Here is a 23,414-nt window from a genome sequence, read left to right as displayed (position 1 = left end):
AGAATCCTCTATATGCTACTTCCACCTTTCTGCTTTCCCTTCTTTGCTTAGGACTGGTTTTCCATCTGAGCTCTTGATATTCATACAGGTGGTTCTCCTTTCTCCAAAGGTCTCTTTAATTATCCTGTAGGCAGTATCTATCTTACCACTAGTGATACACGCCTCTACATCCTTACATTTGTCCTCTAGCCATCCCTGCTTAGCAATTTTGCACTTGCTTCCACTCTCATATTTGAGACATTTTTACTCCTTTTTGCCTGCTTCATTCACTGCATTTTTATATTTTCTCCTTTCATCAATTACAGTCAATGTATCTTCTATTACCCAAGGATTTCTACTAGCTCTCATCTTTTTATCTACTTGATCCTCTGCTGCCTTCAATATCATCTCTCAAAGCTACCCATTCTTCTTCTATCTTCTGCTGTATTTCTTTCCCCTATTCTTGTCAATCGTTCACTAATGCTCTCACTGAAACATCCTACAGCCTTTAGTTCTTTCAGTTTATCCAGGTCCCTTCTCCTTAAATTCGTACCTTTCTGCAGTTTCTTCAACTTTAATCTACAATTCATAACCAATAAATTGTGGTCAGAATCCACATCTGACCCTGGAAATGTCTTATAATTTAAAACCTGGTTCATAAATCTCTGTCTTACCATTCTATAATCTATCTGAAACCTTCCAGTGCCTCCAGGCCTCTTCCATGTATATAACGTTCTTTCATGATTCTTGAACCAAGTGTTAGCTATGATTAAGTTATGCTCTGTGCAAAATTCTACCAGGTGGTTTCCTCTGTCATTCCTTACCACCATTCCATATTCACCTACCACTTTTCCTTCTCTTACTTTTCCTACTATCGAATTTCAGTACCCTATGACAATTAAATTTTTGTCTCCATTAACTGTCTGAATAATTTCTTTTATTGCATCATACATTTCTTCAGCCCTTCATCATCTGTGGAATCAGTTCAAAAATGGCTCTGAGCACTATGGGACTTAACAGCTGTGGTCATCAGTCCCCTAGAACTTAGAACTACTTAAACCTAACTAACCTAAGAACATCACACACATCCATGCCCGAGGCAGGATTCGAACCTGCGACCATAGCAGTCGCACGGTTCCGGACTGCGCGCCTAGAAGCACGAGACCACCGCGGCCGGCTGCAATCAGTTGGCATATAAACTTGTTCTATTGTGGTAGGTGTGGACTGCGTGTTTATCTTGCCTACAATTATGCATTCACTATGCTGTTGGTAGTGGCGTATCCATGCTCCTATTTTTTCATTCATTATTAAACCTACTCCTGCACTACCCCTATTTGATTTTGTAATTATAACCCTGTGTTCACCTAACCAGAAGTCTTGTTCCTCCCATCACCGAACTTCGCTAATTCTCACTATACCTGATGTTAACCTATTTATTTACCTTTTTAAATTTTCTAACCTACCTTACCTATTAAGTGATCTGACACTTCATGCTCCGATTCGTAGAACACCAGTTTTGTTTCTCCTGATAACGACATACTCCTGAGTAGTCCGCACCCGGAGACCCAAATGGGGGACTATTTTACCTCCACAATATTTTAACCAAGAGGACGCCATCATCATTTAACCGTACAGTAAAACTGCATGCCATCAGCAAAAATTACAGCAGTAGTTTCCCCTTGCTTCAGCCATTTGCAGTACCAGCACAGCAAGGCTGTCTTGGTTAATGTTACAAGGCCAGATCAGTCAATCATCCACACTGAAAAGGAATCACACATTTGTCTGGCCTCTCAACAGATACCCCTCCACTGTGGCTGCTCCTACGGTATGGCTATCTTATCACTGAGGCGCATGCCTCCCCACCAAAGACAAGGTCTATGGTTCATGGGGGTGAGGGTTGTGCAGTTATTATACGAAATTTTGTATATGCCTGGGATGGCAAAAGCTGGGATTTTGTTTTTTCCAGATTGAATTTTCTTTTTTAGATTGTAGTTTGTTCAGGCAGTTTATTTTATGCTTTTATTGTTTAAGATTTGGTTTATTTTATTCCAGTATTAGTACTGAGTATATCATTTGCATTCTGTTTAGTTTTTTCTCTTATTAATGTTATGTCTCTGTGAATGATTTGTGTTTTAGGTTTCGTGTGTTTTTTCCTCCGTACAGTTAGTGCATTATACTCAGACAGAAATTATTTTGTTGGACTATATATTGGAGTATTGTAAGCTCATTTTGTATCATATTGTAACGTAATGTATGCCTTACTACGATATAACCTATGCTGCAGGCCCAACTGAAAAGTGGAAATTATATTTCATATAAGTGCTGTTGCTACAACTGGGAGATGGGGATATAATAGACATGGCCTACACCTGAATAGGAGAGGAACAGATAGGTTGGCTAAGGTTCTCACACATAATATAACAGGGGCCACCATCACAAAAAGCAGGATGTCTGTGGTTATGGTGTCAGAGAGAAACCTTTTTCACGTTAAAATTGGGATTCAGGTACCCTGTTTTGAAACAAGCCCCACAAAATACTTAAGAAGGCACAGAAAAGTAAGGTTAGCTTATTTCTCTAAAATGTTGTAGGACTGAGTAATAAGGTAGAAGAGTTTTTTGTCTGTCTGGTGGAAACTTTAGAAAGCTCCAAAAAGACAAACATCCTCCGTACGCCTGAGCACCGCATAACCACAGCGTTAGATAAGTTACATGTAAAAGATTAAACTCTTAGTAGGTTAATTAAGCAGAACTAATAAAGAAAAAGGAGGAGTTTTCACATGTATTAAGACAGAATACAAGTTCAAAAACATTAAGACAAGTAGATTTTGTAGTGATCAGCACACAGAAAATGTGTGCTTTGAATTATTACTGAAAATATTTCACTTTTAACTGTAACTTTATGTTGTCTCCACTGGGAAATTTTGAACTTTTTATGAGGATTCCGAATTCTTTACTGTGCTATCTGTCAGAAAGTAGCATGCAGTTTTGTCTGTGGTGACTTCAATGTAGATTTTCTGAAGCAGTCTGACAGGAAAAATGATCTGGAAACCTTACTTGAATCCTAAAGTTTGATTCTGGTATTCAGCTTTCTAACATGGGTGGGTAGAGACAGAAGAGCACTAATCGATAATGTTTTCTTTGGTGAAGCTCAAAGCAAGAAAGTAACTGTTAACCAAGCAGTAAATGCTCTCTCTCATGATGGACAGTTAGCCGAGATAAATAACTTAGTGCCTTACAGTATGGATACTCCTCAGAGGAAATTTGTTAGAACAATTAATAACTCCAGGACAAATGTTTTTTTAACAATAGTTTACAAGAAATGAACTGAAATGAAATTTATAAGGAACCAAATGGTAACAGAATATTTAATCTATTCTACGATAAATTCATATAACTGTTTGAAAATAGCTTTGTGCATGACCTAAAAAGCCATGGATTACTACAGGGGTATCTTGTGAAGGGAAAAGAAAAATGTGTATGCTGTAAAGAACAAGTAAAGATTCTTCTGGAGTTGCACACTACAAAAAATACTCAAAATTACTAAGAAAGGTTATTAAAAAATCAAGGATCATACACACAATGTCAGAAATGTGTAATTCTTGCAACAGACATGAGGCTATATGGAATGTAGTGAAACGAGACACAGGACAGCCGGTCACAAAACAGAATAACATCACAACTGAATTGCACGGACAGGTAATAAATGTAGAGTCACAGGTAGCAAATGAATTTAATAATAATTGCTTAAATACATTAGAATGCATAGGGAGAAAAAGTTCAGGAGAGTTACTCTACTGAGAATGCCATTTACATGTTCACTAACCAGGTTTTACAACCATTAAATAATAAAATAGTGTCAGTTGGTATTTTCTGTGAAATATCTCAGGCACTTGACTGTGTGATTCACATTACCCTCCTAGATAAACAGACCTTTTATGGGATTTATGGTATAGCCAACCATTTGATAATGCCATATCTAACACAACAAATGCAGAAACTTGTACTTACTAATTCAAACAATATAGTCAGGGGACATAATTCTGACTGGGGAGAAATCAAAACGGATTCCCAAAGGCTCAATCTTAGATCCACCACTCCTCTTCATATATGGAAATGAATAGACAACAAGCAGATTTAGTTCTTCTTGCAGACAACAGTAGTATTGTAATCAATCCAGCCATACATACAGAAACAGAAAAAATGGTATACAAAGTTCATAAATGTATCATTAATTGGTTTTCTGCAAATTTTAAAAAGACACAACATATCCAGTCCTGCAAATCCAGGTGTACTACACTAACGATAAGTGTAACACGTGGTAAGGAAATAATAAAAAGCATGGAGACTTCAAAATTCTTAGGTGACCCTATTGATGAGAATTTAAACTGGAGAAAACATATTCTGGAACTCCTAAAACAACTTAGTTCAGCCACATTTGCACTTAGAATCATTGGAAATCTTGGGGAGAGACAAATCAGTAAGATGGCACATTTTAATTCAGTAATGTCATATGGAACAATGTTCAGGGGTAACTCATCTTTACGAAAGAAAGTCTTTGTTTCTCAAAAACATGTTCAAGTCCGGCTATCAATTCTTTGTTCAAAGTGAACCTTTGTCCACCACAAAAAATTTTCAGTTTTGGTCGAGATGGAAGTCTGACAGCCATATCAGGTGAATAAGGTGGGTGTGGCAAAAATTCATACCTTAGTTCACGTAATTTTTCCATAGTGACGGCACGAGTGCGGGTACGCATTGTCTTGATGGAACATGACTTTCTTCCTAGCTAAACCCGGCCTTTTTTCATGTATCTTTTGTTGAAATTGGTCCAGGAGGTTAGCATAATATTCTCCAGTAATTGTTTGCCCAGTGGGGAGATAATCTACAAACAGAATCGCCTTCGGCTCCCAGAGAACTGATGCCATGACCTTTCCTGTCAGATCAGCATGTTTCCACTGCTCTGACTGCTGTTTTGTCTCTGGTGTGTAGTAGTGCACCCAAGTTTCACCTGTGGTCACAAACTGGCACAAAAAATCTTGTTCGTTTCTCCTAAAACAATCCAAACATTGTTCCAATTTGTCCATTCTCATGTGTTTTTGATCCAGCGTCAAGAGTCGCAGCACCCATCTTGGAGATAATTTTTTCATTTCTAATTCTTCAATTAAAATGTGATGTACCCTTTCTGATGCCATCTGGCAAGAGTAAGCAATTTGACACACTTTCAATCAGCAATCCTCCATGACCATTTTGTGCACTTTTGTAATGATTTCTGAAGTAGAGACATGTCTTGGCCGACCACTGCGCGGATCATCAAATTTAAATTCATTTGTCCACCTGGCAACACTTGAATATGAAGGAACACAGTCCCCCAGCGTATTCTGGAAATCAGCATGAATGTCCTTTGCTTTCATACTTTCCTTACAAAGTACTTAAATCCTGCTCGAATCTCTATTTTTTCCATCTTCGCAAATCACTACATGGGAACAATAACAGAGTCACATCACCGCAACAACTCCCTTCCAAGAGCACTGATGTGGCATGTGTTTACAGGCAACAGTCCAATGAATATCACACGAACAACTCGTTGCGCTAGCACTGACCTCTCGTGGTGATTCTGAGAACTTTTCAAACCACCCTCGTACAATACCACAAGGAAAAATGACATTCATTACTCCACACTACGGTTGTCTTTTGGACAAAAATGGGTGTACACTGCTGCAACAAAAATTTTTGATCGCTTTCCCACTCATACAAAATGTGTGACAGTCAGCGTAGTAAAATTTGACAACAAACTGAGAAAGTTTCTCCTTGACAACTTCTCCAATTCCGTAGAAGAATTTCTATTATTGTAATTGAAAAAGGTGGTGGTAGGAACTACTAACACACATCTATAAATCTTTTTTCTTTCTTCTATCTAGAAATGTTCAGCATGTAACCATACATATGAATTAATTTGTGATTTGAATGCAAAATTATTAATTCCACATCATTACGATTTATTGCGTAAAATGCAATAACAAAAAGAGAGCACTGTTTCAGAAAAACAACTTGTGATTCTTAGGTTATATAAAAATGCTCCTGCACACTTGCCTTTGCCAAGTGAGGAATTTTGTGCCAAAAAACAAATGACTGTCTTCAGTCAGTATACTTCTCCGGCTTCTTTCCATGAAGTTTAACTTGTTCCAAAAATTAAAATACATACTGAAAACGTACCATTTTGACACTACTGATGACATTAAGGAGAATTTGTCATACATACACCCCCCCCCCCCCATGAACCATGGACCATGGACCTTGGTACTGCGAACGGCTGAAAGCAAGGGGAAACTACGGCCGTAATTTTTCCCGAGGGCATGTAGCTTTACTGTATGATTAAATGATGATGGCGTCCTCTTGGGTAAAATATTCCGGAGGTAAAATAGTCCCCCATTCGGATCTCCGGGCGGGGACTACTCAAGAGGATGTCGTTATCAGGAGAAAGAAAACTGGCGTTCTACGGATCGGAGTGTGGAATGTCAGATCCCTTAATCGGGCTGGTAGGTTAGAAAATTTAAAAAGGGAAATGGATAGGTTAAAGTTAGATATAGTGGGAATTAGTGAAGTTCGGTGGCAGGAGGAACAAGACTTCTGGTCAGGTGACTACAGGGTTATAAACACAAAGTCAAATAGGGGTAATGCAGGAGTAGGTTTAATAATGAATAGGAAAATAGGAGTGCGGGTAAGCTACTACAAACAGCATAGTGAACGCATTATTGTGGCCAAGATAGATACGAAGCCCACACCTACTACAGTAGTACAAATTTATATGCCAACTAGCTCTGCAGATGACGAAGAAATTGAAGAAATGTATGATGAAATAAAAGAATTTATTCAGATAGTGAAGGGAGACGAAAATTTAATAGTCATGGGTGACTGGAATTCGAGTGTAGGAAAAGGGAGAGAAGGAAACGTAGTAGGTGAATATGGATTGGGGCTAAGAAATGAAAGAGGGAGCCGCCTGGTAGAATTTTGCACAGAGCACAACTTAATCGTAGCTAACACTTGGTTTAAGAATCATGATAGAAGGTTGTATACATGGAAGAACCCTGGAGATACTAAAAGGGAACAGATAGATTATATAATGGTAAGACAGAGATTTAGGAACCAGGTTTTAAATTGTAAGACATTTCCAGGGGCAGATGTGGACTCTGACCACAATCTATTGGTTATGACCTGTAGATTAAAACTGAAGAAACTGCAAAAAGGTGGGAATTTAAGGAGATGGGACCTGGATAAACTGAAAGAACCAGAGGTTGTACAGAGTTTCAGGGAGACCATAAGGGAACAATTGACAGGAATGGGGGAAAGAAATACAGTAGAAGAAGAATGGGTAGCTTTGAGGGATGAAGTAGTGAAGGCAGCAGAGGATCAAGTAGGTAAAATGACGAGGGCTAGTAGAAATCCTTGGGTAACAGAAGAAATATTGAATTTAATTGATGAAAGGAGAAAATATAAAAATGCAGTAAGCGAAGCAGGCAAAAAGGAATACAAACGTCTCAAAAATGAGATCGACAGGAAGTGCAAAATGGCTAAGCAGGGATGGCTAGAGGACAAATGTAAGGATGTAGAGGCTTATCTCACTAGGGGTCAGATAGATACTGCCTACAGGAAAATTAAAGAGACCTTTGGAGATAAGAGAACCACTTGTATGAACATCAAGAGCTCAGATGGAAACCCAGTTCTAAGCAAAGAAGGGAAAGCAGAAAGGTGGAAGGAGTATATAGAGGGTCTATACAAGGGCGATGAACTTGAGGACAATATTATGGAAATGGAAGAGGATGTAGATGAAGATGAAATGGGAGATACGATACTGCGTGAAGAGTTTGACAGAGCACTGAAAGACCTGAGTCGAAACAAGGCCCCGGGAGTAGACAACATTCCATTTGAACTACTGACGGCCTTGGGAGAGCCAGTCCTGACAAAACTCTACCATCTGGTGAGCAAGATGTATGAAACAGGCGAAATACCTCAGACTTCAAGAAGAATATAATAATTCCAATCCCAAAGAAAGCTGGTGTTGACAGATGTGAAAATTACCGAACAATCAGTTTAATAAGCCACAGCTGCAAAATACTAACACGAATTCTTTACAGACGAATGGAAAACTGGTAGAAGCCGACCTCGGGGAAGATCAGTTTGGATTCCGTAGAAATACTGGAACACGTGAGGCAATACTGACCTTACGACTTATCTTAGAAGAAAGATTAAGGAAAGGCAAACCTACGTTTCTAGCATTTGTAGACTTAGAGAAAGCTTTTGACAATGTTGACTGGAATACTCTCTTTCAAATTCTAAAGGTGGCAGGGGTAAAATACAGGGAGCGAAAGGCTATTTACAATTTGTACAGAAACCAGATGGCAGTTATAAGAGTCGAGGGACATGAAAGGGAAGCAGTGGTTAAGAAGGGAGTGGGACAGGGTTGTAGCCTATCCCCGACGTTATTATATCTGTATATTGAGCAAGCAGTAAAGGAAACAAAAGAAAAATTTGGAGTAGGTATTAAAATCCATGGAGAAGAAATAAAAACTTTGAGGTTCGCCGATGACATTGTAATTCTGTCAGAGACAGCAAAGGACTTGGAAGAGCAGTTGAACGGAATGGATGGTGTCTTGAAGGGAGGATATAAGATGAACATCAACAAAAGCAAAACGAGGATAATGGAATGTAGTCGAATTAAGTCGTGTGATGCTGAGGGAATTAGATTAGGAAATGAGACACTTAAAGTAGTAAAGGAGTTTTGATATTTGGGGAGCAAAACAACTGATGATGGTCGAAGTAGAGAGGATATAAAATGTAGACTGGCAATCGCAAGGAAAGCGTTTTTGAAGAAGAGAAATTTGTTAACATCGAGTATAGATTTAAGTGTCAGGAAGTCATTTCTGAAAGTATTTGTATGGAGTGTAGCCATGTATGGAAGTGAAACATGGACGGTAAATAGTTTGGACAAGAAGAGAATAGAAGCTTTCGAAATGTGGTGCTACAGGAGAATGCTGAAGATTAGATGGGTAGATCACATAACTAATGAGGAAGTATTGAATAGGATTGGGGAGAAGAGAAGTTTGTGGCACAACTTGACCAGAAGAAGGGATCGGTTGGTAGGACATGTTCTGAGGCATCAAGGGATCACCAATTTAGTATTGGAGGGCAGCGTGGAGGGTAAAAATCGTAGGGGGAGACCAAGAGATGAGTACACTAAGCAGATTCAGAAGGATATAGGTTGCAGTAGGTACTGGGAGATGAAGAAGCTTGCACAGGATAGAGTAGCATGGAGAGCTGCATCAAACCAGTCTCAGGACTGAAGACCATAACAACAACAACAACTACAATATATCCCAAAAGGGACTTTTCCAGGATTTCTGGGCAAAATGGAAAACTACTGGGACAAGCATTTGAATACAGGCAGTGTGTAGTTTGAAGAGACAAAGACTACAACATCTGTAAGTTAAATAAAAATATTTTTATGTATGTTCAGTTGTGTCCTGAATAGATTTTGTAACAAGCAACACTATTATTTGCAATTTACGGTCTCCCAATGTCTGCATTTGCAAACACAGGAAGCAACAACATATAAATGGAAGGATAACTCTTTAGGCTGTGGAGGTGGTACAGTATTGGGAAGACTCTTCTGGGTTACCTGTGGTGCTCCCATTTAATGTCAGTTACTACTTCTGGGTTACCTGTGGTGCTCCCATTTAATGTCAGTTACTATCACTAACTGGGCAGTCTACCTCTATAATTTCATAGATTGAATGTTTTACAACAATAATTATTTTGTGATGGTGGCAGCAAACATTCGTACCTACATAAAATTCAGTGTGCTTTTATTCCCAACTTAAAAGCAACTGTGTGAGACACATCAATAATGAGAACTAAAACAAAAACTAAGCAGCTGACCCATACATTCCAACAATTTTAAATTCAGTTGGTGATTGCAATTTCTGGACAACCTCTTAGTTACACATTAATTTCTCTGGGTCTTCTGACAAAAGTATGAGAAGAATAAGGACCTTTAAATGCAAACTACTTATGATAATACCCCAAGAACAGAATTCGAGATAAAGGGGAACATGGCTCACATTTCTCAGGTATTTTATTTGCAACTTTCAGTCTAAATTATTATAAATAAAGTCTGTTAAACTGCAGACTCATTTACTGGCTTTATACCTTTCATTGATAACTTCGCGGGAAGCATTGGATCACTTGTCCAGTGTTTTCATTTTAAGCTGTGTGCTAGCAGAAACTTATCACTGATTACAGGGGGAATAACGCTCTTGAGATTCAATGTATATTGTATACTGGTGAATAGTTGGTGCACTGTACCCTAATTTGGATGTGAGGTCTGTATACATTCCAGAAAGAAAATATGGCATTCATTATGGCCCTGAATCAACACACATTTTACTGTCTTACTTTTATTGAACTGCATATCCATGTCAATGATCAACATCACAGATTATATTATACCATGACCTGAATGTATTAAAAGAAACAAAATGCAGGATGTCTGGGCTAGAGGTATAGAAAAACATTTGTTTGTGTTTCATTGCCTATTCAGGTTTAGTATAACTATTTGTCCAACATTGTACATGGGGGCTCAAACATTTTTGTGCATGTTGGCATAGTTTAATGTTGGCACTGCTTGTAGCTCTACTTCTTGCCACATGTTCATAAGCATGACACATGTTATGGCCTCTACTGTGGCGTAGATCCATTTTCTTGAATTTACCAGATCTTGAACCTTTGTGCTGTAAATAATGTCCTTGATAAATCCCCATGCACTGAAATCCAGTGGAATCAGATTGGGAGATGGAAGGGGCCAGGCTATGGCATCCTCCCTTCTGATCCAACACTCAGGAAACATTTCATGGGAAAATGTGGTAATGCCCCCATGATAGTGGGGTGGGACACCATAGTGTTGGAATGGCATAGTTTGTCAACTGTCAAGATGTTGAGATAATTAAAAAATTAAAATAATAATTAAAAAAACAACTTTTGGTGTGTCTCTTTCGTACTCAATCACTTCTCCTGGTACCTCACTTCCCCATATTTGACAGTGCACCATGGAGCGAGGGAATGAGGTATGGCTAGTTCGCTACTAACTTGTCTAATGAATTCACATGGGCTTCTAGTGAATGCTTTGTGTCCACAGTCTCGTAACACATATGCATTTTAAGATTTTTCCAGCATTTGAAATCAAACTTCCCTTTCACAAAGAAATCAAGCCCACAGATGAATGGATTTACATGTAAGAGAATCCACATTCCACTCTTTTTGCACGCTGCTGGACATATGCTAAGGATTTAACTCTGTTAAGGATTTATCTCTGCTAACTACAGCACATACTGCACCTTTCATTGTGGCATTCACATGTTGGCTGTCGTGAGTACGTCTGCCAATTGCAAAGTAAACATTTGTGCACATGCACCATACGACTCAGCACTGTTCATGAAATGGCGAGGATCACATCTTGGAGAGTGTCTCTGCATATTTACCCAACAACATAAAATGTTGAATTCTTTCATTAGAAACATTTGTTAATGTATAGCTCTAGCCTGGACACCCTGCAGATTAATTAAACATGGAACTATGAAAATCCATAAAGAAAACAGGAATGACAACAACAATAAATGGGGTCATTATTTCTCATCTCTTATTAGTAACAGGTATGCTGAAATTTACCTGGAAAAATTTAGCAAATTATATAAAATGCTCATGTACATTAAAAAAAATCTGAAGCCTTTTTGCATGAACTTTTTGCACTTTCTACGAATTTAAGTGGTTACCAATTCCAAAAACTTAATCAAGCAGATTTAAATAAACAGTACTGTCTCTATTAAATTCATTTTATTGAGTTGCATCCCAAAACATAATTAACAGAAACTAAACCATTCTTATGTGCAACAGAATGAGATTGGTAGTAGTAAAGCCTTTGAATTCTATTTGAAAACCCATGGTCAGTTATCAACGATACCTCTCGACTCTTGTAAACGTCAAGTGAAAACGCATTTTACAGAGTACTGGATACTTTTTTAAATTGTAGATAAGGATGTGTCCACAACATTAAAACTTTTTCTTTGACTGATATTCAGTGAAAGGAAAATGATGTACTTTTAAAGCTGTTCATGTTGATAACTACAAACCCTGAAACCAGTAGATGTACTGTACTGTCAGTAAAAAAACTCCAAACTCATTAAATATATGATTACAGGGGCTTAGTGAATTAACATGATGTATGGTCCAGATGGCTTGCTTTTGGGCTAAAAACTTTAAGGGAATGTGTGAGTCTGATTGTAGCCACGATCCCCAGTCTGTAGTAGTACAAGTTACAGGGTAGTTAATGAATACTTCGATACCAATAAAAATTTACCAGATTGTATATAACCCAATCCACAATATGTAATGGACCAAAGTTACAAAAGCCTGGTTTTTCTTAGTTTCTATCAGCAAATTAAACTGTATGGTTCACTTATATACTGGATCAACCTCATTAACATTATTTCAGATCACATAATTGTAATTAACAGGAAGTTATAATTAATTATAAAACCTGATAATGTGAATTAACATAGTGTCATAAATTTCAGCAAAATTTATAGTTTCATTCTCATAATTGCATTATTATACTCCCCTAGAAATGTTAGGAGAATTCGTAAATTTCAACTTACCTAAAAACAGACTTTTGGAACATTTATCAGTCATCTGATGTATTTAATGTGACTTGTGCACATTATGTATCATTACACTAATGAAAAATCAATTAAATCAGTTGTAATTAACTTTTTCAGTAACAATTCTCCAACATTATGATGTAAACACTATTGATTTTCAGTCATTTTGATACAATGAATTATCATCCCGAACTTTAACATGAAATTCCATTTTGGAATTTTGTACCGTACCTCAATTAATGTCAAGAATAAAATCCAACATGAAATCAAAATGTAATTAATGGTTTTACAGTAGGTAGTGTTATTGTAACTTCATAACCAAATTCCCATACAAAAGTCAAGAGAACAATATTTAAAAATATATTGACAGAATGAATCATCATTTATTGCCTTAAAAACTGTACTAACAGTTTGCTGTAAATCATTACCTTTTCAGTATAAATAGTAAATGTAATTTTTTTTGACAATAGGCCAAAGAACGTACATTGTTAAGGTAGGGTACATATTGAGTGGTGCAAAGGACTTGAAGTCAATCGCAGTTTGGCCAAAATAATGACAGAAGGTCTGTAACAATTGCTGTTTTGTCAGTCATGTCGGTAGAAAACAATCTGTGTGTGAACATCTTTGTAAATGCTTACGGAAAATACATATGCTGTTAAAAGGATTCATCAGTGTTTTGGAAAATATTATTTTTACATCCAAGTTTTCATCACATTCAAAATCCAGGCAAATTTGCAATATACATACCGTAATGGACTTTACTGGTGGAGGAGACTGGACGATTTGAAGCTAAGTATACCACTGCAAAAATTACACCACTCTCATACTATGATGAATCTCTCCTACAAGGAGAGGTTCCCAGCCATGCGATCAACTTTTTGAAACTATCTATATGGTGATGTGGGTTAAGATCCCAGGTATCATACACTGCAACTATTCACCCTAGTGGGCCCTTGTTTGCAAGTAATTGAAGGAAAAAAATTCAGAATTTTGTGTGATATTCAACAGCATTAAAAGAGTTGCATTATATAGCCTGGTTGCATGGTATAATGGATTGGATAACAACTTCACACGTACAACGTTAGGGGTTCAAATCCCATCAGGTGCATAATTTTTTTTATTTTTAAATCTTTATTAAAATTACTTTGATCACTATTTTTATTCAATTGATTGGTTTAAATATAATTTTTTATTCCTATTTCTTTGTCATGTCATTTTAATCACCATATGAACTTCTTCATTTGTTTCATTTTTTCTTTATATCATTCTTTTTCCAATCAGAATTTTTATGTCTATGAATTTCATTATATTTATCTATTATAATATTCAATTATTTGAAAATAGCAATCTATCAGTTAAAAGACAAAATAATGTATTTATGTTTGTGCCGTGTTGTCAAGAATGAATTTTTGTTACCAGATGTGCAATGTTTTTTGCAAGGTAATAGTCATACAAACATGTAAAACATAACCTAAATACCTATTGCACTATGAGCAAAATGACACACATGAAAACTTCAATGGAAAATGGGGTTATAAGTAAAATGAAATTCAGGCAAAATTTGAAACAAATAATGAATGCAATAATGCGGACAAAAAATAAAAAAATAAATTAATTAAATTGAAATTAATACATAAAAGTAATTAAAACACATGAAAAAGATTTCAAGTGGAGAAAGAATGACAAGAAGAAAAATGAGAGCAAATGAAGAAGTTGATATTGTAATTATAAGTATGTGACAGAAGAATGGAATTAAAAAATTACATTTAAATCACTTTGAAAAAGCGTGCAGGCGCGTGCGCGCACCCACCCTCCGACCCACCCACCCACACACACACACACAAACACACACACTCACACACACACTCACACTCACACTCACACTCACACTCACACTCTCTCTCTCTCTCTCTCTCTTTACACCACCTTCCAAGATTCAAACCCATAACTTCCTGCACGTGAAACTGCATTACACCACACAAGCAGACTACATAATGGGACTTTTTTAACGCTATTGAGATACATAGAAATTCCGAATTTTTTTTCATCAATTACTCGTAAATGAGGACCCACAAAGGTGAGTGGCTGAAGTGTGTGATACATGGGATCTTAACCTACATCACTGTACAGATAGTTTTAAACATGAATAGCACCACTGGGGACATCTCCTTGTTAATGAGAAGTATTTTAGCCAAAACCGCCGTGGGAGTAACACTAGTCTTCCAAACACTCAGGTTTGAAAGTAAAACTCCCACTTAATGGATGTATTTGTGTGATAACCCAGTTGGACCACCTGCTCACCTAATTTGATTGTGACCAATATTTTTTCCTCTGAGGATTTCTGTAAGTCCTATGCACATCATCCTGGAAACACCAAACAGTCAGGAAAAACAAAATGATAATAAAGACAGTTGTTCCACCCGCAATCACTTGAAAAGCTGTTGGAATGTTTCTGGGTATAGTTTCAACACTGGCATCAATAATGCCCATCACATCATCAATTTTATATTTAAAATCAATGGGTCACATATGTTTTTTATGAATGAAATAACATGGATGTTCATTTCTTTATAGGTTAAAAAAAATTAAAAAAGGGGGAGAATTTCATGAAAAAAGTGATGGGCACAATTATTTATTTCCCACTTATATGTAGAGATATCCACTTTACATTACTTTTATCACCATTATATGAACTCACCATATACATTTCTCGCCACGTCTCCATCTCTTCCCGCTCTTTTGTGCGGAATGATTTCTTACAATGGAATTCCCACAGTTCATCAGTTTCTTCAATAAGGTACGGGTTGTAATGTTCTAGCATGAATAACTGATCTGGTGTAGCAATAATGAGGACTGGTTTAAGCAAGTCATATGGTACACCTCCTGTGTACTCAATTGCTGAAATCAAGAACAATAAACATTATAAAAATTAGTGTGAGATTATCAAATGTATAAAAGCAGCTAACGTAACAATAACTAATATGAACAGTCTGCTACAAAAGCATGGCTCAACGATATGCGAATGTAAAAATGTTTCTATGTGGTGGTGTTATTTTTTTATTGGTTTGGCCTACTACAGACCACATGAAATAATTTATGTTTCTTTATTTTGTCCTTTCTTTCTTTCCAGTAGTTTTTCATTCTTCGTCAGTGTTTTTGTCTTCTTTCTTCTGTCCATACTGCACCTGTCCTTCTCTTTGTTTTCTGTTGGAAGCCCTTGAAACTTTTTACTTTTCCTCTGAACTTTTCTCTTCCTCCTATTTCTTCCTTTTTTATTTCCATTTCTCTCTGGTCTGCTTTAATTTCTTTCATTCATGTGATTGATATTTTTAGGTTCCTGTCAAGAACACTAAAAAATTCTTTTGTTATCCTCTTTTGATCTGGCCTCTTTGGGTGCCCTTAGAATACAAGTCTTCTATTGTTCATTGTGTCTGATACTGGTTCTACTTTTACATAAATTTCTTTACTACTTCTTAGTTTAATAAATAAGAATAAGAAGAAGAAGAAGATGGCAGCATATCCCTATACAAAACTGCCTTTGTTCAGTTCACACCACATTCGAATAGAGACTCAAACTTAATTTATCAGTACCAATTTCATCTGCCGGACAATGAATCATGTGCAAATTTCTGCAACCTCTAGTTTGTACAAGTGACTTTAAACACCAGGAGCATTTCACAAAAATATTTTTAATAATTTAGAAAGAGAATGAAAATCAAAACTAATCATAATTCATTTCAAGGTATAATTTCTTATGTCTATATATGCATTATGTTTTCACTTTTTCCTACATTTTGTATGCTCTCTTTCTTTGAATGGCAGAGCTGTTTCAGAAGCAAAAGAATTGGGTTATTGAATGAAAATATGCAAAGGATGCCAACTTACTTATTTAACTCTCTCCACAATCTGCAATGATTCTAAGAGCAAATATGCCTGAACTAACTTTTTTATTTTTATTTATTTATTTATTTTTTGGGTGTTCCGAAATGTGCTTTCTGCAGTTTAAATTCTCATCAATATGGACGCCTGAACATTATGAAGTTTCCATCCTATGTATTATTTCCTCACCATGTGTTACACTTATCACTGGTATAGTACCTCTAAATGTGCAGAATTGAATATGTTGTGCCTTTTTAAAATTGAGAATGAGACCATTTACAGAAAACCAATCAGTGGCACTTTTAAGAGTATTGTTTATCATTTCTTCTGATGCTGTATGTATGTTTGGATTGATTATAGCACTAGTGTCATCCATAAAAAGAACTAATTCTGCTGGCTGTATATTACTCTGAAGATCATTTACATATATGAGGTACAACGGTGGACCTAACAATGAGCCTTGGGGAAGCCACATATGTAATTTCACTCCAGTGAGAAGTATCCCTCTCAATTACATTTGTTGAATTACTGAGTGCCCTTTTGGTTAGAAACAACATAATCCATTGGTTGGCTATACCGTCAATTAATTCCACAAAACCTCAGTTTATCTATGAGACTATTGTGATTCACAGTCAAACGCGTTAGACAGGCCACCAAAAAATACCAAGGGTTCTATTTTGTTACCTAAGGCTTGCAAAATTTTCTGAATGAATGTGTAAACGGTATCCACAGCTGAACAACTCTTCTGAAATCCAACTGTGAATTACTGAGGATATTATTGTTGGTCAAGTGGAATACTATTCTAGAATGCATCACTCTATCAAAAATGTTGGAAAATGTTCTCAGCAGTGAAACACATCAGTAGTTATTGACATCTCTTCTTTTATCACCTTTCTTATAAAGGGGTTTAACAATGGTGTATATCAACCTCACTGGAGAATGCCTTAAGTTAGTGGTGCACAACATAATTCAGGTAAGACAGGGCTTATTATATGCGAACAAATCTTCAGAAAAATCATCAAATGCAGATGAGCCTTTACTTTTGAGAGAATATATAATTTTCTTAATTTGAGAGAGAAGTGTGTGATATCTTCATATGATCAAATTTTATGAGAGTTGCTTTTTCAACAGAATCCTTTAATTTCTCTCTTCAACTTTTTGTCACCATATTTACTGCTATATTTAAGAAATGGTTAGTAAACACATTTGCTACCTATGAGTGATCACTTGTAGCCCTTCCATTTAATTCAGCAGAGATGTTACCCTGTTCTTGTCCAGAAGTCCTGTCTCTTGTTTGACAACATTCCATATGGCCTTATGTCGGTTGCTGAAATAACTGATTCCTGACATAATGTACATGTTTCTTAAGTTTTAATGAGTTTTACTAGTAATTTTGAGTATTTTTGTAATGTGCAACTACTGCAGAATCTATGCTTGTTCTTTCCAACAGATACACTTTTCTTTTCCCTTCAGAAGATACTTTAATCCCTCTAGTGATCCCTAGCTTTTTAGCTCATGCACAAAGCTATTTTCGAAAATTACACGAATTTATCATAGAATAGATTAAATTTTATATTACCATTTGGTTCCTTATAAATTTAATTCCAGGTCATTTCTTGTAAACCATTGTTTAAAAAATTGTCCTGGAGTTATTAATTATTCTAACAAATTTCCACTGAGGAGTATCCATGCTGTAAGGTACTACGTTATTTATCCTAGCTAACTGTCCATCATGATGAGAGAGAGCATTTGCTGCTTGATTAACAGTTACTTTCATGCTTTGAGCTTCACCAAAGGAAATATTATCAATTAGTGTCCTACTATCTTTACCCGCCTGTGTTGGAAAGCTAAATACCAAGATCAAACTGTAGGATCCAAGTAAGGTTTCCAGATCAGTTTTCTTACCATATTCCTTCCGAAAATCTACAATGAAATCACCACAGACTATTAACTGCTTGCTGCTTTCTGACAGATAGCACAGTAAAGAATTTGGAATCCCCAAAAAAAGTTCAAAATTTCCCTTTGGGGACCAATATACAGTTACAATTGAAAGTGTAATGTTTTCAGTATTAATTCACAAACACACACTTCTATCTGCTGATCACTACAAAATCTACTTGTCTCAATGTTCTTGAACTTGTGTCTTAATACATGTAACAAGTCCCCTTTTTCAATATTAGGAGTAAGCTGCTAGAGCAGGGGGACCCAACCTTTTTGCCTACCTGGGTCACACTGGAAGAAGACATGTATTTTTGGACTGTACTTAATAGAATTCAGAGTTTCAGATTGAACGTATTCAATTTATCATAATTTTACATTAACAGAATTTCATGGAAAGTTCCTTCTTTTCTTACCAATCATGTGTTCGATGCTCACTTCTTGGGCCACACTGATACTTGCTTTGTGCTGCATGTGGCTAACAGAATTTTATGGAAACATTTTCTTTTCTTACCAATTGGGTGTTAAATGCTCACTTCTTGGGTCACATTGAAGCTGACTTTGAGCTACATGCGGCACACAGATTGAACATCCCAGTGCTAGAGTGTAACCTTTTATATAACTTTCCAACTGCTGTGGTTATGTGGTGCTCAGATCATTGTCTAATTTTTCCAAACACACAAGAACCTCTTCCACCTTATTACTCAATCTTCTAACATTTTGATGAAATAATTAACCTTACTTTTCTGTGCATTCTTAATCATTTTGTTGGGCTCTTCTGTTATTTTGACTTCTTTCAAACATGGTACCTGAATCCCGATTCTAAGGAAAAAAAAGGTTTCTCTCTGACACCATAACAACAGGCATCCTGCTTTGTGTGATGGTGGCCCTCTGTATATTATGTGCAAGAAGCTCAGCCAACCTACGTTTCCCTCTCCTATTCAGATGTATTTCATTTCTAGGATATTCCCATCTTCCAATTGCAGCAAAAAGCACTGCACTCATGTGCTTTTTCATTTCAGTCAGGAACAGCCTGCTCTATCACATGGCTCACAGCAGTGTTAACTCAGGCTCATTATGGTGCCGTAGGATCTCCACAAAACTCGCACAGGTGTGTGTAGTTGCTACTCCTATTTCATCCAGGTCACCCCTAAATTTACAATCTCTGTCTTTGGCCAGGTTGTTCCCTGCTCCACTTTCTGCAATACTCTAATCCTCTTTTTCAAAACCTTTTCACAAATTCCCTATGACCTCGGTCACCTGGCAAACACTAGCACTTGGCTTCATAGCACTTATGACCTGGTACACTGTGTTCCTTATTTGTCCTGTACCATCTGGCCTACACCCCTCCCATGGCTACTGCCAAGCAGCAAGAATCTTTTCTTCTACTCTCTTTTGGTACTGGTCTACACTGAGTTTCTTTGCTAGAAGTCTGATGTACCTTACTGTGACCTACAGCTGGATGAGACACTTCCCCTCCTACTTCACGTAACAAGTCAAACATATTACATACTGTAACATCAAATATAGATTAAGTTGAAGAGCTGTTCCCATTTTGCCCATTACTTGTTACTGTTACCCATTTACCAGGATCTTTATCCCCTTTAACCCATGTAGTTCAAATTTTGTATAACTAATTCAGCCTGAAGGGCACAAAGTTTTGTTTCCATGGGAGGAGCATCCTTGAGTTCCTATTTAATTCCAAACTACTGCCATCCCAGTGGATTTCCAGCCCTCAATCTACACATACCACTCCTTGCTTGCGTACCCTATGGCAACATCCACACTCATTGTGCATTGCAACACTGATGAAACACTTAAAAATAAATCACTTACAGCACTTTATATTACACAAGTTTTTGTAATTTATGAGCCTCAAAAATTGGGCCTACAGCTACAAAAATCCAGGTGTGTGTTGTAACATAAAACGGTAATTATTTTCACTTAAAGAATGAACTCAGTACCCACTTAACTGTTAATTAACTTGTTCACAAAAAAATGTAACTTTAATCTCCACTTATCCTGAGTATTACTTGAAATTAGACAATGTTTACTATTGACAGTACATGGTCTGCTATGCATGATGTGGGTTTGTGTGACAGTATAAAAACAAAGCCTCAGATCATGAAATCTTCAGTTGCCTATATGAAGGAGATATAAAGGAATGAATTTATGTACAAAATATACTTCACGAATCATTTTACTCTATGAAAATGGACTATTTTTAACCAGCAACACAAACACAGCTTCAGTCGGACACCAGTGCTGATGACCTTGAAGTCTGAAGTAGTAACCAAACAGAATAATTTTAACATCTGTGTTTGTAGAAAAATCACCAGAATATTTTTCCACTTATATTTCATTCACTGTATAGTATTGTTACAGCATCAGAATCCTTGAGCACTGAGAAGTAAAATTAATCAACAACTTATATGCACTAATTAAGCTGAGTCATCAAACCCATCTGACATAATCTGCCTCTTGAACATCTAACCACCATTGTACAGATATATTAAATGTCACAGGATTTAGGTTAGTATCTCATTTCTGTAGAATGGAAATGGAGAACTGAAGAGCTGCCACATTCATCAAGAATAGTCATACATTTAAGAACATAGATGCTAACAAAATTTTTCTACGAATAACACCTGGAAGCATGTGCTACTGAAGCAGAATTTCATAATAAATCCTTTGTAATGGTTAGTGTATATTAGGCACCTACAGAAAACTACATTTGTAAATCAACTCAAAGCTCTACTGACCTATTTAAAAGACACAAAAAAGCTAAAAAGATTGGTCGCCGGTGATTTTAATACATATTTTCTTAAAAATTCTTCAACTACAAATATGCTGCATTAAAATCCAACTTCATTGATACAGTGAACTTTTCAACTAGGGAAGCTAATTATTCCAAAACACCCACTGATAATATCTTTATACACAGGACCAAGGGGGAAAAAAGTTTTAAAAGATAATATATTTTCACATTTGTGATTTATATGAGAAGCATTCATTTAGGATCTGAGATAGGAATATCAGCATATCTTTTCTTTTGTAGATATGTTGATAAGATTCTCTCGCTCTTCCAACCACATCAAGTGGTTTAAAATCCACATGCTTACAACCGAGTACTCCTCAGCCATTGTTAAGTGAGGACTGTCTCATGGTTGCTGCTGCCATCCTTAGATAGGTGTGCTGACTTCTGTGACATCACTGATGCATAATGTAATGCTCTTGTTGTGTGCCCACTTCAACCTCCCAATGACTGGGTCTCAAACTGTGCTCAGCTGCAGGCCGCTATCTTTATTGAGGGCGGTTTTACAAATTTTTATTTCAATCATTTCCTTCATGGCACTGTCCCAGAAACTATTAGTCCATGTAACACAGGATGTATACATGGACAAGGAAAAAAAAAATTCCCGGATTTTTCCCGGTTAAAAATACACTTTCTCCCGGATGAAAACACACTTTTTCCGTGTTATTAAATGACTGTATATCTTCCCTCAGAACTATAAAACTTATCAATCCTATGAATGGTTATGTTTTTATACACGGGCGTAGAAATTCCTGGCACTTTAGAAAAATCATGCATTCATTTGTGTTTTTAAATTTTTTATATATGTTCTTTATTGCTGAGAACATCCTCACTGTAGCTCATGGGAAGGAATGTATCTACCTATATAAATGGATCAGTAACCACTGCAAATAAAACATGTTTCATGTTCAAGAAAATTGTTCAGGAATGTACCTAGTACACCAATAGGTTTCCAGTATGTCAAAATCAGTATTCAACACCATAATTGGTGAGAAAATTGTAGTTGCAACTATTCTACACATAAATAAGGTATGAGTCATGTGTCTAGATCTTCCTGATTATGCCCATACAAAAAAATTAAAGAGAACAAGAAGTCTGGCAGAAAACGGTGAGCAATTTTTTCAGTGTATGCAGGTATGTGCACGCACGCGCACACGCACACACACTCTCTCTCTCTCTCTCTCTCTCTCTCTCTCTCTCTCTCTCTCAGAAAGACAGAACAGTAATTGTGGATAGGAACAAATAGTTCAGAATACCAAAACTGTTGAAATAAATGGAAAAAGGAAGTGGGATAATGGTTTAACATTCCACTTTTGATGTCTTTAGAGAAATCAGCTGACAGCATCCTATTCAAAGGCACCACCTTGCCATTCACCTTAACTGATTTATGGAAACCATGAAAACCTACACCTGGATGGTCATATGCAGACTTGAACATCTTTCATTACTGTTCACATTGTGCACAAAAAGAACACTTCCTTTTTTCTCACAGCAGCAGCAACAGTACTTTACTTAACAGCTTGGCTCTGAAGTGGTTTCTCAGGTCACTACCTATAATTTTTCACACTATTAAAAATTGCACTTACCCTCTATATTTTCCTGCAGAACTCTAACACAAATATCGAAGAGTGTTGGCACTTTAGTCCAACTTTTGCCACTCTTCAGCCCAGAGTACACCTTTGTCCTGTGAAAATAAAATAAGTTTTTGTACAGTTTACATTGTTAAACAAATTCATTGTTTTCTGATTCAATATCATACTGTCATAAATGAAGAAAAGCTACCAAGTAAACTGCAAACAAGGCACATGTTATGTCAGGACATTCTCGTCATTGTCACTATTTTTATAATTACAAATCTTCACAAAAGAAAACAGATGAAGTACTTAACCTTCAAAGCATGAAGCCGCAATGTAAGAAATGCACTTAAAGAGCCACATTCAAAACATATTCCGAAATGTTGATAACATGTACATCACGCAGCTGCAGATCGTCTGCCTGATACGCTCCACTCTTGGCTCCTCATGTTTATATGCTTTGTATATTTGTAACGCAAGGTGAAGATAAAGAAAATTTGAATGTTACTAGAAAACAATAGAAACT

The 23,414-nt window shown here is 36.6% G+C and overlaps 1 protein-coding gene across 1 annotated transcript in view; it reads right to left on the bottom strand.

Moving 5' to 3' along the window:
- LOC126457896 (transcription elongation factor B polypeptide 3) overlaps nucleotides 1-23,414 on the bottom strand; it is a 163,852-nt gene that overhangs the window by 68,176 nt on the left and 72,262 nt on the right. Inside the window, exons 5-6 of the mRNA XM_050094568.1 lie at nucleotides 22,901-22,998; nucleotides 15,381-15,580 (exon numbers count right to left, since the gene is read on the bottom strand). Coding sequence (XP_049950525.1) covers nucleotides 15,381-15,580; nucleotides 22,901-22,998 — 298 coding nt within the window. The remainder of the gene's footprint in view (nucleotides 1-15,380; nucleotides 15,581-22,900; nucleotides 22,999-23,414) is intronic.

The sequence above is a fragment of the Schistocerca serialis genome, chromosome 2 (genome assembly GCF_023864345.2).
Source record: "Schistocerca serialis cubense isolate TAMUIC-IGC-003099 chromosome 2, iqSchSeri2.2, whole genome shotgun sequence".
NCBI classification, from domain to species: Eukaryota; Metazoa; Arthropoda; class Insecta; order Orthoptera; family Acrididae; genus Schistocerca; species Schistocerca serialis.
The sequence above is the reverse complement of the archived record's forward strand: the minus strand, read 5'-3'. Positions and strand labels throughout refer to the sequence as shown.